Source organism: Leucopleurus acutus, assembly GCF_964270905.1.
Source record: "Leucopleurus acutus genome assembly, chromosome: 9".
Taxonomy (NCBI): Eukaryota; Metazoa; Chordata; class Mammalia; order Artiodactyla; family Delphinidae; genus Leucopleurus; species Leucopleurus acutus.
This window is the reverse complement of record NC_139144.1, coordinates 29,724,828-29,744,355: the sequence shown is the minus strand read 5'-3', so window position 1 is coordinate 29,744,355 and position 19,528 is coordinate 29,724,828. Positions and strand designations below refer to the sequence as shown.

Sequence of the window (19,528 nt, the reverse complement as noted above, 5' to 3'; positions counted from 1 at the left end):
ACATCCCTGTTATCCACACCAACAATCACTTAAAATTTCTTTTGTCTATGGCCTTGGACATTTTTCCCCACTGAATTAGTTCTAGGACTTATACTTACGTGACTGTGTAGATGGCTTTGCTACCCTCAGAGCTGGGGATTATAGGAGAGGCAGAAACTGAGTGGCTGGGAAGTGTTAGATTTGGTGACAAGCAGAAGTGGGCATAAGGAATTCAATTTGGGTCATACTGATTTTGAAGTGTGGTGAGACACCAAAGAAAAGACCTAGCTTGAAGTTCAGGAAGGGGTCAATCTTGGAAGAAAGGCTTGAAAGTCATCAGTTTACAATTTACATGAGTAAATAGATAGTTCTCACGAGATCACATACAAAAAGAGAAGAATGCTGAAGCCCCAGGAACATGGGAGGTAGGCTCGCTGGGTCTGTAAAACTGAAAGAGAACGCAATGATACTCACTTTGCAGACTTCCCAGAATTATCCTGAGCGAATACCCCGTCTCAGGAATCAAGTTGTTTATATTCACATGTCCTTGTTGTTTTGATGTTTCGTCTTGGTCACCATCTGTCTGGAGTTTACCAAAGGAAACTATTTTGTTGTATGTGCCTCTGAACAAGTGTTAGAAAAGGGTTGGAAACTCTCATTGGGTTCTACTCTAGCATCACAACCCCAAACTCCCAGCCTCACACTCAACTGATATCTCTACATTGATATTGGATAATCAGTGACAGTTACGATATACTTCCACAATATTCATTACAAAAAAATTCATACTCAGTATGATACCTGAAGTGCCCAGAATGTGTCTCTCAGATATACATGAAGAATATCTATGACACTTTTGTTCTCAAAATGAGTATTTTCTGCTTTCTTGGACTAAAAGGGGAAGCATGGCTTTTAATTATAAATTTAAAATCATGGGGGAAATATGTTCCCTCTCAGAGTCTTGAAGAATTTGCTCTGCCAATTGGAATAGTAAAATACCATTTTCCACATTTTTTTGTCTGCTTCATATTTGTGAGGTTTGCACAGAACTTCTAACATAATGTGTTTCTAGAATCCCGTTTATAATGGCACTGCATGAGTTCATTGATAATCCCGTATGACTCATAAGGAAAAAGAAACAAGAAATAGTGTCACCATGTGCTTTGTTTTGAACATGTTAACTAAATATTACAAGAACAGATTAGAAAAGCAATCCCTTTATTTAGTTGAGTAATTGCCCACTTGAATCCCTAAAGATCAGTTATTGTAACATGAACTATAAGATTTCCACTAAGAGTCTTAAATGAGTCAATAAAAGGTCATGTTTATATACGTTACAAACACTTGAAAGAATAATATTAACATTGACTCTCAGGCCATGCCTACACTTGCCCAGTGAAAGGTATTTCTCTAGGAAATAAGCAGCTTTCGACATCAATATTCTTCTAAATGTGCAGCAGATGTGACCATTGAAAATCATTTTCAGTATCTTTTCACTGAATAGTAATATAGAGAACCCAATGCTAAGTTCACTGGTATGGAAGGAAGTCTTGTTTAATGCCATGCTGTTGATATTGGCCGTTCAATTCATAGATGCAGAAAGCCTCAGAATTGTGTAACTAATGTGCTGTTTCAGCACTGTTGTTTTTAATCTGGCAAAGTAGATATTAAAAAGAGAGAAGGTTTCTCACTATTCTTTTCAGTCCAGTTTTAGCAGACAAATTGATACATGTGGTTGAATTTGAAAAAATGACTATGTACTTTGCAATTATAAAAGAATATGGATTCTTCTTTCCTATCAAGGATTCGAGATCACTAAGGACACTGTGATCCCTAATAAAACTTGGTTTAAAAGTTTTCATACTCTCAGAATACACTTCTCAGTTACTTGTACTATAAAATGATGTCATGAAATATGTCACATGAGTTAAGTTGTAAAAGTCAGAAGTGAAAACATAAAAGAAAAATAAAACCCTCTACTTTAAAATTTAAAAATAAAAACCTTATGACTTTTCCTTTTTGATGAACACCTAACCATATATCAAAAACTTCAGTGTGTTCTCTTAGACCCAAGTAGTATGGCAAGTTAGTAAGGAATTTTACTATTTCAAATTATTTGTTAGAGTGTTTCTTTGTCATATTGAAAAACTTAATCTCTTTGGTTTATAACTATTACATTTTTGAGAGTTACCCTTTAGAATTTAGGGCCTAAGATTAAAGTCATAATTTTAGACCTAAACTGAGGGTACACTTTTACTACAATTTCCAGTCTTTTTTGGGGGGGAGGGGAATCTGTTGGAAAAATATATGATTCGTTAACAAATAATAATAAGTCATCATGACTCTTAGAAGAGCATTAGAAAGCCAAAGAGGTCTTGTGTGGATGACCCCTAAATTGAAGTTTCTAAACTGGTGGAAATGCAATGTTTGAGAACAGATTCTAGCAAAGCACTTAGAAATTATGAGTCCATTAGATTGAAGACATCTAAAAAATCCCTTGTAAAACCGAACTCTGGACTGGTTTTTACACATCTCCAGAAATTCAGTTTCTTACAAAATCAGAGTCCTTGGTAGTCAAAGGAAGACTTAAGTGCAACTACATTTGGGCTAGTTCAAATTCTCTGCCCTGTGCCACCAGGAGAGATCAGATCCTTGGGTATCTGCCTGGGATCTTGGAAGTAAGCAGGATTTGCAACTGCTGGTGCAGAGTAATTGCTAATAGAAAATTGAGAAATTCTTAGAAACTCCATTCCGGGAGCCAAAATTTGGAACTTTGAGGGTAGTTAGGATATGCAGCAGAACCCAGAAAGTGTACGTAGTTTTGAAGCTAGAACGACGCTCCAATTTCTGCAAACATCTCTAAGGCCTTACACTAAAGGTAATTTACAGACTTGGAGTTGTGAGGAATCACACTGTGTACAGGTGACTCTTGCCATCTTATGGAAATGCCAGGAATTCAGATCTCATCTTTATAATCATGATTGATTTGACAACTTATCCCAACATTTCTCAGATATCAGAGTCCAGTTGGAGTGAGATAAACCTAAAAACCATCTTCAAATTGTCCTCCTATTTTCTTCAAAACCTTGGGGAGTGAATGTGGTCCAGCACTAGCTTTGGTTTTGGCAAATCGGGATAAGGAACACTGCTACCATGAAATCATTTATTCTCTGCAATGAAGGAAAAGAATCAAGGGGATTAAGGAATCAACTCTCAGGCAGGTGTGTTTTCTCCAAAGGAGAAATTGTGATCTGTGAAATTCCACAGAAGGAAGAAGAGTGGAATCTTTTTCCCCCAAATGCAAGAGACTGAATTAAACAGTAAGACCAAGTAAGTACTCATAATGATATGCTGAAAGATGGAAGTTGAAAGAAATGAAAACTGATGTTACTGGGGAACACAGGGAAGAAGTTTTAGTTGTAGGAAATTGGAAGAGCATGACTTTTCAGCTAGATGTGCAGAAGTGGTTCTTGCCTCAGGTTCACAAGGGCTTCAGGAATTTAACCCACCTTTGTTGATAAGATTTGCAAAATAATGGTTCCATCATTTGTTGAAAAACTTCACTTGCTATTCAGCATATTTGTTTATACACAGAGGTCCCCTCTTCTTGAGATAAAGCTTGGTAGTCATCCAGTCCAAACCCTGGCACTGCTATGCTATTTGTCATTGTCCTTATGGAGATATGTACATACATATCTCCATACAAAGGGTAAATAAGGGTGTGCCACATTTATTTGAGGCCTCCAGGAGAAAGGTGCTCTTACTCAAAGAACATAAGTGAACGGAATCAGGCAGTTTTCCATTCCCAGAATCCCATTAAAGAATGGATGTTGGCTCTAATAGCAGAAATAGCATCAGTGAAACTAGAGTGTAGAAACCTACTTCTCAGTGTGGCCTGCAGACCAGCATCAGCATCACCTGGGAACTTGTTAGACAGAAATTTAGAATCTCTGCTGCTTCCCCAGTCTTACTGAATCAGAATCTGCATTTTACCATGCTCCTCAGTTGATCTGTTTGCACATTAAAGTTTGAGAACCGCTGATGTGGACTACTCTTTCCAGAAACTTGGCTGTACAGAAAGTAAAGGAGATGTGAAGGAGGTCCTAGCTAGAGGTGGACCGTAGGTTCATGGCATTTTTTTTTTAATTTGGACAAACCTTGAGTAGGGAAGGAGAATGACATTATTTTAATGATAATGTGTGAGGGGTAAAGGGGGCCGGTCTTTTAAATTAACTAAATAATCCTTAATAAGTGTTTTCCACACTAAAAAACAAAAACAGTAGGAACTATGTTGCACATACTGGCTAGATGCTTATCAGATTCTTCCTGAACACACAGAATAACTTCATACACTTAGAGCTGCAAACTGCCAAAGAAAATCAATCCCAGTATACATCAGACTGTGACAGAAGGGAGACATAAACCTTCGCTGTTACTAAGCTTCTCAGATTTCATGCTTTATTTTTAACCATGGCACAACTTAGTCTATCCTAATTCATAAGTTGGCATTATATGAGGGTTCCTAAAATATTTGTTAAAGATTTAGAGATCAGGTGATAGCAAGAAAAATGACATTGAAATTTAGAAAGATGATGATCCCTGTTATGTAGAGGCAAACATTTGATAAAACTGTTGTGTGCACTAACTTGAAAGGCAGACGAGGCTATTTGCCTATTCAGTCAGAAGCTTTAGGGGATGTGGTTGCAGGAAAAAAAACCCACAGAATTACTTTATTTTGGACATCACTGACTACTTTCAACAAGGTATTACCATTAAAGAGAGAAACTCAGGAGTAAATTGGGCATTTTGCAAGCAGAAATGAAAGAGAATACAGAGTCCTGAAATTCTGTGCCTTGTAAAGTTGGAAAAGGTAGCTGCTTATAGATACTGAGCAGTTGGTGATGGTATTTTTAAAGGACTGAACAACAAAGATCCAGTAAAATGTGTCAAGTGAATAATATAATCAAGGGTAAAATCAGTAAAGTGTATGTACAGTCTTCCCACCCTAGATAGGTGGTCCCAATTAAATGAAGGGAGAAACAAGTTGGTAAAAAGCAATAAAATGAAGATATTTGAGAACTACATCTGGAAATGAACTCTGGATATGTGATTACTGGTACATGTAAAATTAGAATAAAACAAATCAGCGGTCTACTGGTTTGAGAGAATTTTATTGCCAAAAATCACAAATTTGAACTAACGAAGCCTTTGACTGTTTCAGGTTTAAACAAATGAGTAATAATAATAAAACCTTGAACCCCCAATTTTCCATCAGCATGAAGCAAACTTTGAAGGCTGTAGAGCCCCAAAGGTATTCTCTCTAACACTCACTTCCAATGCAGCCATGGAGAGTAATGGATTAAGAGGGGTCTCCAAATGGGTGGACCAAGGGGCCATGGAGAAAATAGATGTAATAATTCCCCCTAGAGAGATGAATTGGATCTTAATCCAGGTACTCCCCCCGCAACATGCTCAAGGTGGGGGACCTTCACAAAGTCTTCTCAGTGAGATTTCAGAACTGTAATGGGCAAGTCCACCGTCTTTTATTCTTTCTCTTTCTGACTGAGAAGTTACATTCTATGTTCCAGCATTGGGCAGAGTGTGTGTGTGTGTGTGTGTGTGTGTGAGAGAGAGAGAGAGAGAGAGAGAAGGTAGCTAAAAAAACTTGTTTTTTGGTTCACAGGTTCTAATACAAAAGAAGCCATCTATGGACTATTGGAGAGGACTACACCTCACCAAAAGGTACAGCACTTTGAGTTCAATGCAGTCACTGGAAAGAATTTGATTTTTCCCCTGTGAGGAGGATTGTATATGAAAAGAAACAAGTAAATTTGATACTTAATGATCAAAAGACTAGACTGTGTTAGAAAATGGTTAGATATTCATCAAACCTGTTTCTTCTTCCTTGGCAAATAGGAAGATTATACCTGCAAGCCTCCTTTGCAATTAACTTTGGCATGAACAGTTCTGTTTAATGGAAAGTGGGAGAAAATGAGAAAATGATGAACACCTGGCTGTTAATATTTCTTCTGAGAGTGTCATGTAGTTCTCTTTTGCCTTTCGGCTGTGATCTGTGGTAATGTGTTCAAGATACAGGTAGTACAAGATGGAAGCACCTCCAAATCCCTCCTTATAGGGAAGTCACAAGAGGAAGCCATGAGAAACAAAACATCATTGACTATATGGGTTACAGTAGCTAGCATTCTATGAAATATATCATTGATCCATTTCCTCCATCGCTACTATTTCTATTCAATCTACATAATCTCTTCATTCTAAAACATTATCAACACAAATCACAGGGTAATATTATAGGTATGATTGTATTTGTTTGTAAACATTCTATAAATTTTCACTGACTGTGGCATCACCTTCAAATTAGTTACACAGACTGTAAGGATTCAGACTGCCTGTTATTGACTCATATACCTCAATTTTTTCTACAGTCCTTGAATCACTCCCTAATTTCATTTCTCTGGAAATTTTCTGTTCATTTCTCAAGGCTTCTCATAAATGAAGATTTTTCAGTCATCTCAGCAGGGCTGGGGTTGGGGGGGGTAGTTGTTTTTTCTGCTATTCCTTCCATTCCTCAGTGCATGCTACATATCAGTTTTTTTATTTTTTGCGCTTTATTGTTTATTTCATTGCCACTGTTTTAATCTTTTAAAATATTTATTTATTTGGTTGCGTCAGGTCTTGTGGCAGGCGGGCTCCTTATTTGCAGCTTGCGGGCTCCTTAGTTGTGGCATGTGAATTCTTAGTTGCAGCATGTGAACTTTTAGTTGCGGCATGCACGCAGGTTCTAACTCCTGGACCAGGGATTGAACCTGAGCCCCCTGCATTGGGAGTGCAGAGTCTTAACCGCTGTGCCACCAGGGAAGTCCCACATATCACTTTTATTTTATTATAAATGTTTGCTGTGTCTGTCTTTAATTGTGGGTATCTCCTGAAAAAAAAGTCAATTTACCTTCATGCTGCCCTTCCCTGGCATAATTCATAGCACATATTAATGTCTTACATAAATAATAAACATAATAAATGAAAAAGTACCAACAGATACGTTATTCATGCTGGCCAGTTTATTCAGCCAATTCGTTGACCAAAGTAGATTTGTTGAAGAACATACTTAGGGAATTTCTTCTATCATATATTTTCCTAACATATTTTTATAAGCTCTTATTCATTATTGTTGGACTTCTCACCTAATAACCTATTTAGCACAAAGCTTCTGTATTGTATTTTATTATGTTCTTATACTTTCTTCATGGTAGTTTTAATAGTCATGTTTCAAACAGTCTGAGAAGCCATCACTCTGAAAGGGAAAAATAGTAGTTATTTCATCCTTCTCCCCAGACACAACTAGAATGAGTCTTTGATGTAGATTGTTAGTACAAAGCTAAATTGGTAGTCTAAACTGTATTCAAAAACCAAATCACATCATTAATTTTATAGAAGATGTTGGGCTTAGAATTATAAACCCTTGTCTATTTTTGTCTTATTCTTACTGAAAATTGACTTCTGATTAAATTATTAAATGCTTTGAATTGCACTATAAAAATTAACTTATAGGGGCTTCCCTGGTGGCGCAGTGGTTGAGCGTCCGCCTGCCAATGCAGGGGACACGGGTTTGTGCCCCAGTCCGGGAAGATCCCACATGCCATGGAGCGGCCGGGCCCATGAGCCATGGCTGCTGAGCCTGTGCGTCCGGAGCCTGTGCTCCGCAACAGGAGAGGCCACAACAGTGAGAGGCCCGCGTACTGCAAAAAAAAAAAAAAAAGAAAAATATTCTAACTCCTTGTCACTATGCAATGAGATGAGATCAAATTATTTATAAACCCTGGCTCTGCCAGCAAGTGATGTCTCTTGGACCTCAGAAAGAAATTCAACACAAGAAAGAAATTCAACACAAGCTCACTTTCTAACTTAGAACTGAATTTTATAATAAGGTGTCATTCTTTAGAAACCAGCAATTATTTTATGCTCACACTATATTTATTTCCTTGGCAATGTCAGACACTTGCCTTGAACATTTTTGTATATGACTCAGTATTCATAACAGTGACAGTTGAAGTCAAAGTTTTCCTTCACATTTCCTCTTATTTATTTAGTTTTCAAGATATTTTGCCACCAAACACATTTAAAGTTTCCTGTGATAAGTCAGCAAATGAAAGCTGTGAACCTATAATATAAGGCACTATGCTAAACGCATAGAGCTGCAATGCAAAAGCAAAGAGCTACAATGCAGCACCATTCACAGAACAGCTAACATTCTGGGACTTTTCAGTTCAGTTGGAGCAAAACTAGCAAAATAAGCCAATGCATTAGAGGTGCCAAATGAGTGATAAGAACAAAGAACTATGTTTCTGTAATTATTTAAAGTATCTTTTTAAAAAAATTGATGTCTAGTTGATTGACAGTGTTGTGTTAGTCTGGTGTACAGCAAAGTGATTTGGTTATACATATATATACATATTCTTTCTCATATTCTTTTCCATTATGGTTTGTTACAGGATATTGAGTATAGTTCCCTGTGTTACACAGTAGGACCTTGTTGTTTATCTATTTTATATATAGTAGCTTTTATTTGCTAATCCCAAACTCCTCATTTATCCCTCACCCCCCATAGTTTGTTTTCTAATATGTCTGTGAGTCTGTTTCTGTTTTGTAAATAAGTTCATTTGTGTCATATTTTAGATTCCACACATAAGTGATATCATATGGTATGTGTCTTTGTCTTTCTGACTTACTTCACTTAGTACGCTAAAGTATCTTTGTTTTTATATCAGTTGGTGACCAAGTATCAATTGGTCATCATTGAAACTATATAAGGTAGAATATAGAATTATAGGATAGAACTATACCTCCCTTTATACAGATCCATTACTATTTGAATTCAATATAGGAGTGCCGGACTTCCCTGGTGGCACAGTGGTTGGGAGTCCGCCTGCCGATGCAGGGGACACGGGTTCGTACCCCGGTCCGGGAGGATCCCACATGCCGCGGAGCGGCTGGGCCCGTGAGCCATGGCCGCTGAGCCTGCGTGTCCAGAGCCTGTGCTCCGCGGCGGGAGGGGCCACAACGGTGAGAGGCCCGTGTACCGCAAAAAAAAAAAAAAAAAAAACAATATAGGAGTGCCTCTCCATTGTCTTCATTCAGGGAGAAATATTGAACGGATTTCTCTAGCAATACCTGAGTGGGGAAGTTGGTGATAGGCTTTCCTTTCCATCCACTTAGGGGTCCAGGATCTACTTTCCGGTTCTCTGGGGCTTATGACTATCCTGAAACGATAGAAGGATTGTCTATATGAGGGTAAATCTAGTGAGGACTGAGCAAAATCTTGGGAAATGTAACAGGAATCACCTATTAACTTTGTTAAGACTCAGTTTCCTGAGAAAACTGATTTCATATTAGGTACTGAACTTAGTACCTAAGTTCAGAGATTGTTTTATGTGTGTTGTACTTATTAAAAGACACAATCTTTTTAAAGTACTTAACAAAATACCAGAGAATGATAAATTTTCAATAAATGTTACAGTTGCTAGAGGATTTGTGCCTCTTTCAAATGGGAAAATTGGTAGAAAATCAGCTATGCTCTACTTCATTCCTCCAGTAATTCTGGCAATTCTGAGATGCTGTCCCACAAGGGCATGGCTGCATTGAGAAGCAGGGGTGTCTGTCACATTTGGAAGGAGCATTGAAGTGATAATGTTACCTAGTCCAAACTTATTCTCTCCTCACCACAGGCCAGTACATTGGGAGATGCGTTTTTGGGGCAAGGAATAACAACTCTATTCTGAAAGTCAGCAGAGCCAGAAGAAAGCAAACTCATATCCTAGGGAACCATCTTACCCGAGTTAGAATTCAGGCTTCTTTTACACTAAAAGTGGAGGGGATGTGGTTGCTTGTGGCGAACTTCTTGGTGTCAGAATCCTTTGTTCTTGCATGTGTCCGCGTAGGTCAGGTCATGATGTTCCTGTAAACCTCCAGCAGGACAAATGTTATTCTCTGTTCTGCAACTTTTTATCTCTATGTGAATGAAAGAGTGTTACACCTTTAAAGGTCAGAGCCTCGAGAATAGGCTATCTTATATATTTCAGGCTGTAGGCAACATTCTTCTACAAAAGGTGCAGAGCCAGCATGGCTAAGCACAGGCAACAGAACACAAAGGTTAAAGTAAAAGAAACAGATCCGGCATGGAGTCAGATGTGTTCTTCCCTATTACAATAAGAGTGGTTGAGAACCACTGTTCTAGATCTTGAAGCCAAGGATACTAATTATTTTGAATCTTCATAAGTGCAGATAATTTTTTCTATAAAGCAGATGTCTCAAAATATTTTGCTGACCTGAACTAAAATTTAAAGTTAGATGTCATTCTAGTTTTTCATTCAAAACGAGATTTTATGCTAATTCCAGTGGCTTCCAAAAACAATTTTTTTTTTTTGAGAAAGAAATCATTTGTCTAGTGAGGAAAGAATTTCAACTGGCGCTGTGAAATAACAACATAGCTGAGTAAGAATATAACGAACAATAAGTAGAATGTGGTCTTTTGATCATGGAGAGCAATGTTTGGAGCATCAAGTTTGCTCTGTATGTTAGTATTTGTAATTATTCACGGTAACCATTCAGCCAGATTGCCACTTAGAAGCAATGTCAAGGCAAACAACTCAATCTACTTCCTCCTGGCTGTTCAAAAAGTAACAACATGCCCTACAATCACACCTAAATCTGAAGACTGTCATTTCAGGAACTGTGCAGAGGAAAAAGAAAATTCTTAAAACTACTTTTGTTCCAAGTTAATGATAACCTGATGTCCAAAACATGGATTGGAGAAATTAATTTTGTTTAGTAATTTATTTCACTTTAGACTAAAATTGCTATGAAGATACCTCAGCCTCCTAGAAGCAAAGGAATTTTTTTTTAATGTTTCCAGAAAAAGTTAAATTATGTCACAGGATTCTTAGACTCACTCTTTTTAATGGAAAAATGAATGAAAGGCAACTTCACTTCATATAAAATAATGTAGATTTCACTTTAGTTTTAAAGAAAATTGTTCATCTCAAATTTATAAATTTTCCATTTTAAGTATCTGCTAAAAGAGTGCTTTGTGACTATGTTAATTTTTTCACTTTTCTGTCTCAGTTAATTGAGTACCCTGTGATTAAACTGTCATCTGTATTTAATCGTCAATTTTTTAATGCCAAATGAACTGTTAAGATAGTATTTACATAATTTTATGGGTTTATGAGTTAGTGTTTCCATAATAGATATTAGTGTAATTTATATTTGCCTGTTGATATATTGAAAAAAAAAATTGGTGATTTGGGCTTACTATGCAGGGACCAAATAATATATATGGGCTACATTACACAATATATTTGTTTCATTAAAATATATATGATTTCAGTATTTTGTAGGCCAGAACATGAATTATATTTTCAATATCACTTCATAAATTTATAAACAAGAAGATATTATATTACCCAGACACTCTCTTTTTCAGAATGTAGAAGTCCACTAACAATACACTTCTTATAGTATATATCTTTAAAATTTTGACAATGTAGCCCTTCTCAAAGTACATTGAGGGTAATCAACTAATGATGTGCATATTTTTAAGTTTAAAAAAATTAAGACCCTTTTAGAAAATGTTTTTGGGAAAATCTACATATAATTAGGGGTAAAAACTCATTCTCCAAAATGAACTCTAAATACCCATGATCAAAATTTGAAATACTGAGGAGCAGCTCTGCAACTCCTCGAGTCTCTGTGTGCTGCAGCCTCCTTGCCTCCTCTCCAGCCTCCACCATGTCCATCAGGGTGACCCAGAAGTCCTACAAGGTGTCCACCTCCAGCCCCCGGTTCTTCAACAGCCGCTCGTACACCAGTGGGCCGGGCGCCCGCATCAACTCCTCGGCCTTCTCCCAGGTGGGCAGCAGCAGCAGCAGCTTCCGGGGCGGCCTGGGCAGCAGCATGAGTCTGGCTGCAGGTTACAGTGGGGCCCTGGGTCTGGGGGACATCACAGCTGTCATGGTGAACCAGAGCCTGCTGAGCCCCCTCAAGCTGGAGGTGGACTCCGACATCCAGGCCGTGCGCACCCAGGAGAAGGAGCAGATCAAGATCCTGAACAACAAGTTTGCCTCCTTTGTCGACAAGGTACGGCACCTGGAGCAGCAGAACAAGATTTTGGAGACCAAATGGAACCTCCTGCAGCAGCAGAAGACAGCCCGGAGCAACATAGACAACATGTCTGAGAGCTACATCAACAACCTCTGGCGGCAGCTGGAAACCGTGGCCCAGGAGAAGCTGAAGCTGGAAGTGGAGCTTGGCAACATGCAAGGGCTGGTGGAGGACTTCAAGACCAAGCATGAGGAAGAGATCCAAAAGCGCACAGACATGGAGAATGAGTTTGTCATCATCAAGAAGGATGTGGATGACGCTTACGTGAACAAGGTAGAGCTGGAGTCCCGCCTGGAAGGGCTGACTGACGAGATCAACTTGTACAGGCAACTGTATGAAGAGGAGATCCACGAGATACAGTCGCAGATTTCTGACACCTCCGTGGTCCTGTCCATGGACAACAGCCGCTCTCTGGACCTGGATGGCATCATCGCCGAGGTCAAGGCCCAGTATGAGGAGATTGCCAACCACAGCCGGGCTGAGGCTGAGACCATGTACCAGATCAAGTACAAGGAGCTGCAGCCCTTGTCTGGGAAGCACGGGGATGACCTCCGTCACACGAAGATTTCCGAGATGAACCAGAACATCAACCGACTCCAGGCTGAGATCGAGGGCCTCAAAGGCCAGAGGGCTTCCCTGGAGGCCGCCATTGCTGATGCCGAGCAGCGTGGGGAGCTGGCCGTCAAGGATGCTCAGGCCAAGCTGGCTGAGCTGGAGGCCGCTCTGAGAACCGCCACGCAGGACATGGCACGGCAGCTGCGCGAATACCAGGAGCTCATGAACGTCAAGCTGGCCCTGGACGTGGAGATCGCCACCTACCGCAAGCTGCTGGAGGGCGAGGAGAGCCGGCTGGAGTCTGGGATGCACAACATGAGCATCCACACCAAGACCACCAGCGGGTACTCAGGTGGGCTGACCTCAGCCTACGGGACCCCTGGCCTCAACTACGGGCTGAGCTCCTACCAGTCCAGCTTGGGCTCTGGAGGGGGCTCTGGCTCCTTCAGCCGTAGCAGTTCCAAGGCTGTGGTTGTGAAGAAGATTGAGACCCGTGATGGGAAGCTGGTGTCGGAGTCCTCTGCATCCTGCGTAAGTGAAAGGCTCCCGCGATCCCTTCCAGCCTCCCCGCTCACTTGCTCCTGCAAGAAGGAGTTATGCAGGGGAGTGTTGGAACCAAAGACCTGAGGCTCAGTCCCGTCCTTAGCCCACCCCTGGGGGAGTCAACTGCCTGGGGCTCCCTCTGTTGCCCACGCCCCCAACTAAAAGCCAATCCAAGTGTCTTTTTCAGAATAAAGCTTCGGCTGGCTCTGCCAACAACAACATCAAAAACTTGAAATACTGAGATTCAAAATTAAGACAATAATAGCATCTCTGCCATGGAAATATAATGTAGATCAATCAAGTGTTAATTATATCCATGTGTAATTTTCCTATCAATTACTAGATTGTTGAAATAATACATGTATTCTATATGTCCACATATGTATATGTTTCTATAACTTTTTCCAAGAGTAAAGAATAGTGAAATAAATATTATTTTAAGAAAAAACCGCGTCTTTACAAGTTTGATAAATTGATGCCAGATTGCCTCGTAGAAATATTACCAACTTAAAATATATTGAACAGTATATTAAAGTGCGCATTTCTTCATGCCCCCTTCCAATTAGAATAGTATAAATTGTAAAACCATTGCTAATCTGGTAGGTAAAGAATACCTGCGATGTTTCATTAGTTTACAATTATTTCATTACTAGTGCATGTTGTTGTCTTTTATCTGTTTATAGTTGCTTTTCTCTTTTGCTTTTGTGACTTTTCTCTTTAAGTATATTAAATGATATACATTTAAGGCCCAGCATCCAGTCCACCTTTAGACCAAGGACACAAGCCCTAGAAGTCAACCTAGGGCAGCAAGAATTCCCTTACACAGTAGTAGGTAGACCGAAGAGTGCTGACGTGTCTCCTGTACCAGGATAACTATATAATTTTGGCAATGGACCTGAAACTCACAGTCACTCTGACTGGCAGCTTGCCACACATGTAGCATTATATAAAAACTTCAGGCATGCCTCTGCAAGGAACTCCAGAGGCATGAGGGAGCTCCTTTCATCCTTTGAGATTTTTTTATCCTAGTTCTGCATATAAATCAAAGTGAAGAAAATTTCAACTCAGTTGTAATTCTTGTCCATATTCAAATTTGGATCAATTCTTTGTAGTCTGGCCTACCCCTCACATTCCAGGAACAGAACTTATTTTCTATGAGAAATTATCTCTGTGCCATATTCTATGTGGCTTGGATGAGCTAATAGCACGTAAAAAGTTTCATGTGGCCAAGGATGACCAATCACAGAACTCATCTCTGACTTCCTGATTATACTTATTCTGGAGTACATGTCCTAATCAGAGCAAATTTAAGCTTATCTTAGATTTTGCTGGTGGGATTCCTTTCTTGTTTGGGGTAGCTGAGAAAGTAGGATGCAACCCTGAAACTGCCCATGGTCCCCTTGCCACCAGAAGAAAAGGGCTTGTATGAAAATGAAGCCAATATATAGGAAAGCATAATTCAGAGATGGAAAAAGAGTTCAGATGCTGTAGCTTAAACAGTTGAATCTAGCTTTACGTAGGTTTTCCAGTGAAATGAACAAATATATCCTTCTTTCTATTTGAGCCAATTGTGTTGGGTTTTTGATATCAACACTGAAAGATTCTTGACTGATACAGTAATCCATGTTTTTTGTCCCTTTTTCTTTTGGGGTGTACATCTTTTCATTGATATGTAAAAATTCTCTTTACCTTTAATCATGTTTATGGTATTTTTGGACAGAATTTTGATGATATTACATTTTTACATTAAGTCTAACCTTTACTTTCTTCCTGGCATGACTCCCTGTTTATAAAATGATAATACACATATTCAGTTCACCTATTTTTTTTTTTAATTCTCACCTGCTACACACAGTAAATTTCCCTGTTTTTGCAGGTCTTTCTTTTGTTTCATTGCTTTCTTTATCTTTTAAGATAGTACCACACTCATTTTGGTCATATCTTTTTTTTTGCATCTTTATTGGAGTATAATTGCTTTACAATGGTGTGTTAGTTTCTGCTTTATAACAAAGTGAATCAGTTATACATATACATATGTTCCCATATCTCTTCCCTCTTGTGTCTCCCTCCCTCCCACCCTCCCTATCCCACCCCTCTAGGTGGTCACAAAGCACCCAGCTGATCTCCCTGTGCTATGCGGCTGCTTCCCACTAGCTATCTGTTTTACGTTTGGTAGTGTATATATGTCCATGCCACTCTCTTGCTTTGTCACAGCTTTCCCTTCCCCCTCGCCATCTCCTCAAGTCCATTCTCTAGTAGGTCTGTGTCTTTATTCCTGTCTTACCCCTAGGTTCTTCATGACATTTTTTTTCTTAAATTCCATATATATTTGTTAGCATACGGTATTTGACTTTCTCTTTCTGACTTACTTCACTGTGTATGACAGACTCTAGGTCTATCCACCTCATTACAAATAGCTCAGTTTCGTTTCTCTTTATGGCTGAGTAATATTCCATTGTATATATGTGCCACATCTTCTTTATCCATTCATCCGATGATGGACACTTAGGTTGTTTCCATCTCCGGGATATTGTAAATAGAGCTGCAATGAACATTTTGGTACATGACTCCTTTTGAATTATGGTTTTCTCAGGGTGTATGCCCAGTAGTGGGATTGCTGGGTCATATGGTAGTTCTATTTGTAGTTTTTAAGGAACCTCCATAGTGGCTGTACCAATACACATTCCCATCAGCAGTGCAAGAGTGTTCCCTTTTCTCCACACCCTCTCCAGCTTTTATTGTTTCTAGATTTTTTGATGATGGCCATTCTGACTGGTGTGAGATGATATCTCATTGTAGTTTTGATTTGCATTTCTCTAATGATTAATGATGTTGAGCATTCTTTCATGTGTTTGTTGGCAGTCTGTATATCTTCTTTGGAGAAATGTCTATTTAGGTCTTCTGCCCGTTTTTGGATTGGGTTGTTTGTTTTTTTGTTATTGAGCTGCATGAGCTGCTCGTAAATTTTGGAGATTAATTCTTTGTCAGTTGCTTTATTTGCAAATATTTTCTCCCATTCTGAGGGTTGTCTTTTGGTCTTGTTTATGGTTTCCTTTGCTGTGCCAAAGCTTTGAAGTTTCATTAGGTCCCATTTGTTTATTTTTGGTTTTATTTCCATTTCTCTAGGAGGTGGGTCAGAAAGGATCTTGCTGTGATTTATGTCATAGAGTGTTCTGCCTATGTTTTCCTCTAAGAGTTTGATAGTTTCTCGCCTTACATTTAGGCCTTTAATCCATTTTGAGCTTATTTTTGTGTATGGTGTTAGGGAGTGATCTAATCTCATACTTGTACATGTACCTGTCCAGTTTTCCCAGCACCACTTATTGAAGAGGCTGTCCTTTCTCCACTGGGTCATATTATCTTTTAACACTTGTTAAAATTTTTTGTCCCTCAATAATTTTCCTTGCTGTTCTTATACTTGTAGTGTCTAGATAGAATTTTACAATCATTTTACATAGCATATCTCAGCTATTATTTAAATTTTCTCAGTGATATTTTACAGTATTTCCTAAAGAGGGCCTGTACATTTTCTTCTAATTTTTCCCCAAGGAACTCTACAGTGTTTACTTTGTAAATTAATTTTTTTCCATTAGAGTGTATTACTGTATGTATTGCGAATATATTAGAAAACTATGGGTTCTGGCATATTTTTTTGTTTTTTGTTTTGTTTTGTTTTGTGGTACGTGGGCCTCTCACTGTTGTGGCCTCTTCCGTTGCAGAGCAACAGTCTCCGGATGCGCAGGCTCAGTGGCCATGGCTCACGGGCCCAGCCGCTCCGCGGCATGTGGGATCTTCCCGGACGGGGGCACGAACCCACGTCCCCTGCATCGACAGGCGGACTCTCAACCACTGCGCCACCAGGGAAGCCCTCTGACATATTTTTTTCTAAGATATATTAATCATCTCATATTAGTTTTAATAATTATTTAACTAAATCTTTTGGGATTAATTGGTAGTGAGTTGCATTTCTGTAAACCTTAATAATTTGACTCATCCTTTCCAGTATAGATAACTCTTTTTATCCCTTTGTGAATTGGCTAATATTTCCAACAAGATATTACATATTACTGGTGATGAATGTAGTTGTTTTATTTCTGACATTAATGGAAATACTTCAAGAGTTGCCAGTAGGGCTTCCCTGGTGGGGAAGCCTTGTTTTACCTTACAAATTTGTTTTACCTTACAAATTCTTAAACTTGCCCAAATATCTAAACAACTAGGCTTCTATGGTGTATTTATTTCTAGCTGTTATATAAACTAGATAAATTTAAAAATCTTTTTCCTTAATCACATAATGACCTTCAAAAATAACAAACACATTTCTCAAAAACTTCCATTAATTTTATCACTTGTCAGCATTTCTTATTAAATGTTCAGTAGACCTTGTCAAGATATTCCTCATTGTCTGAAAATGTTTCTTGAACTAATATAGTTTTTCCAAAAGATTACATAAACCACTACGGTGGACAAAGAGATGCTCTATCCTTTTCAAAGAAAGACTTCTTGTCAGAGCTGCAGGGAGTGCTGTCAGTGGACCACATTCAGCTGCAAGCTCCTTCAGGATTGCTTCAGCTGCAATGGACCACTTGCCCAAGGTTATGCTTCTTCCAAGGCTGCCTGTATCTAATGACTGATGGTTATGGGGGTACGTCAGTCAGCCTGGATGTGGAAGGTAGAAGAAACTCACAGTCTTGGCCCAACTCAGAACAACTCTAGTGTGTTAGTTCCAGAGCTCCCTATGGGATCAACCAAGGCACATCAGTGGATGCACAACTTCTGCTTCTGTCAAATTCAGCTTGTGTCCCCTCCCTTCTTACCTTCCAAAGTTAGCAATCCTGAAGGAATTCCCTAATAAGCCTCCTATAGGCTAAACTCTGCTTCAGAGTCTGCCATCAAGAGAACCCAACCTAAGATGGTGTTTGAATATCCTGTCATTACCTTGCTGTTACAGTACATAAAATATGAAGAAAAAGCCAGAAATTTTAAATATTTGGAATTTAATATTCACAGAATAAAAATTCTAATGAAATTTGAAAATTATAATATAAGTTTTTTAGAGAATGAGAGAAAAAGAAATAATCTTAAAGTACTATGATAGTATTCGTAAATATTTTTAATCTTATCTATTGATTATATTGACATTATTTTCATTATATTTTATTACTAATTAATACCATGTAATGACTATTTTGTGATTAAGTCTGGCATTCATGAGTGATTCCTGGATTGTTCTATGAGCAAATACCTTACTGTAATATTGGCCAGATCTCCCAGATATGTGCCATTGATCACTAGAATATCGTCAAGTGATTGCATTTGGGGAGAGGAATGAGCTGCCGGACCTGGAATGTGGACAGAGAAGGACCATTTTGTTCGTGTTGTTGTTAAAAATCTTTTAATGCTACTTTTAAAAATCATTGCATTAAATATTTGGATAAAAATAGAAAGAAAAGGAAAGATAGACAATGGAAAATAAGGCGGGAAATTTGCTCTTTACTGAACATTTTTTAATGTTCTAGGCATTTGGTTGTATGTTTATCTCATCTAGTCCTCCCAAGAAACCAAAATTAAGTCATTTGTTCGAGGTGTCATATTTAGTAAAGTAAGACTCAGTTTTGAACCTAAGCAGTCTGTCTCCAGAGAGTCTAATGTGGAATCACAGCATAGTGTACTTGACCCTGTCTTTAAACCAAATTATTTGTACAGAGAATGATTGCTATGGAAATTCAGGTGTTAGATGGATTGGGAAAGGTAGCAAGAGGGATTAAGGATTTGACCTGTGTCTTAAAGTACTGATATGAATTTGAAATGAAAAGGGACGTCGGCGGGGGGGGGGGGGGGGGGGTTTCAAAACTGAATGTGATTGTATGTGTGTGTGTGAGAATCACAGGTCTGCAGACATCAGGAAAAGAGTGAACAAAGCTCTGGAGGTGAAATAATACAAGGCAAACATTCTCCCTTAAATTATAGTTTATTTTAACATGCATAATTAATTAAAAACATACAATTCTCCCTGGAAAATGCATGAACAAAAACAGTATCAATATTAATATATCACTAATTTGACATATAAGTCAGTATCAAAAGCAAAATTTACTTCCCTCTCAGAGTTCAAAGCTTAATAGGCAAATTCATGGTTCCCTGGCCCCCCTCTAACAGGCATTGATAGTGTCATATATTGACTCATCCGACCTCTGATTTTTCTATTTAGGTTATTATAAATATACTAGAGGGCTTCCCTGGTGGCACAGTGGTTGAGAGTCCGCCTGCCGAT

At 38.7% G+C, this 19,528-nt stretch overlaps 1 protein-coding gene across 1 annotated transcript; it reads left to right on the top strand.

The window, feature by feature from the left end:
- Nucleotides 1-11,784: 11,784 nt before the first annotated feature.
- LOC309966303 (keratin, type II cytoskeletal 8-like) lies at nt 11,785-13,338 on the top strand (the record flags this gene model as incomplete). The annotated part of the gene is made up of 1 exon (XM_082846255.1): nt 11,785-13,338. One exon carries the CDS (start codon nt 11,785-11,787, stop codon nt 13,336-13,338), a length of 1,554 nt encoding a protein of 517 aa, XP_082702381.1.
- Nucleotides 13,339-19,528: the final 6,190 nt, after the last annotated feature.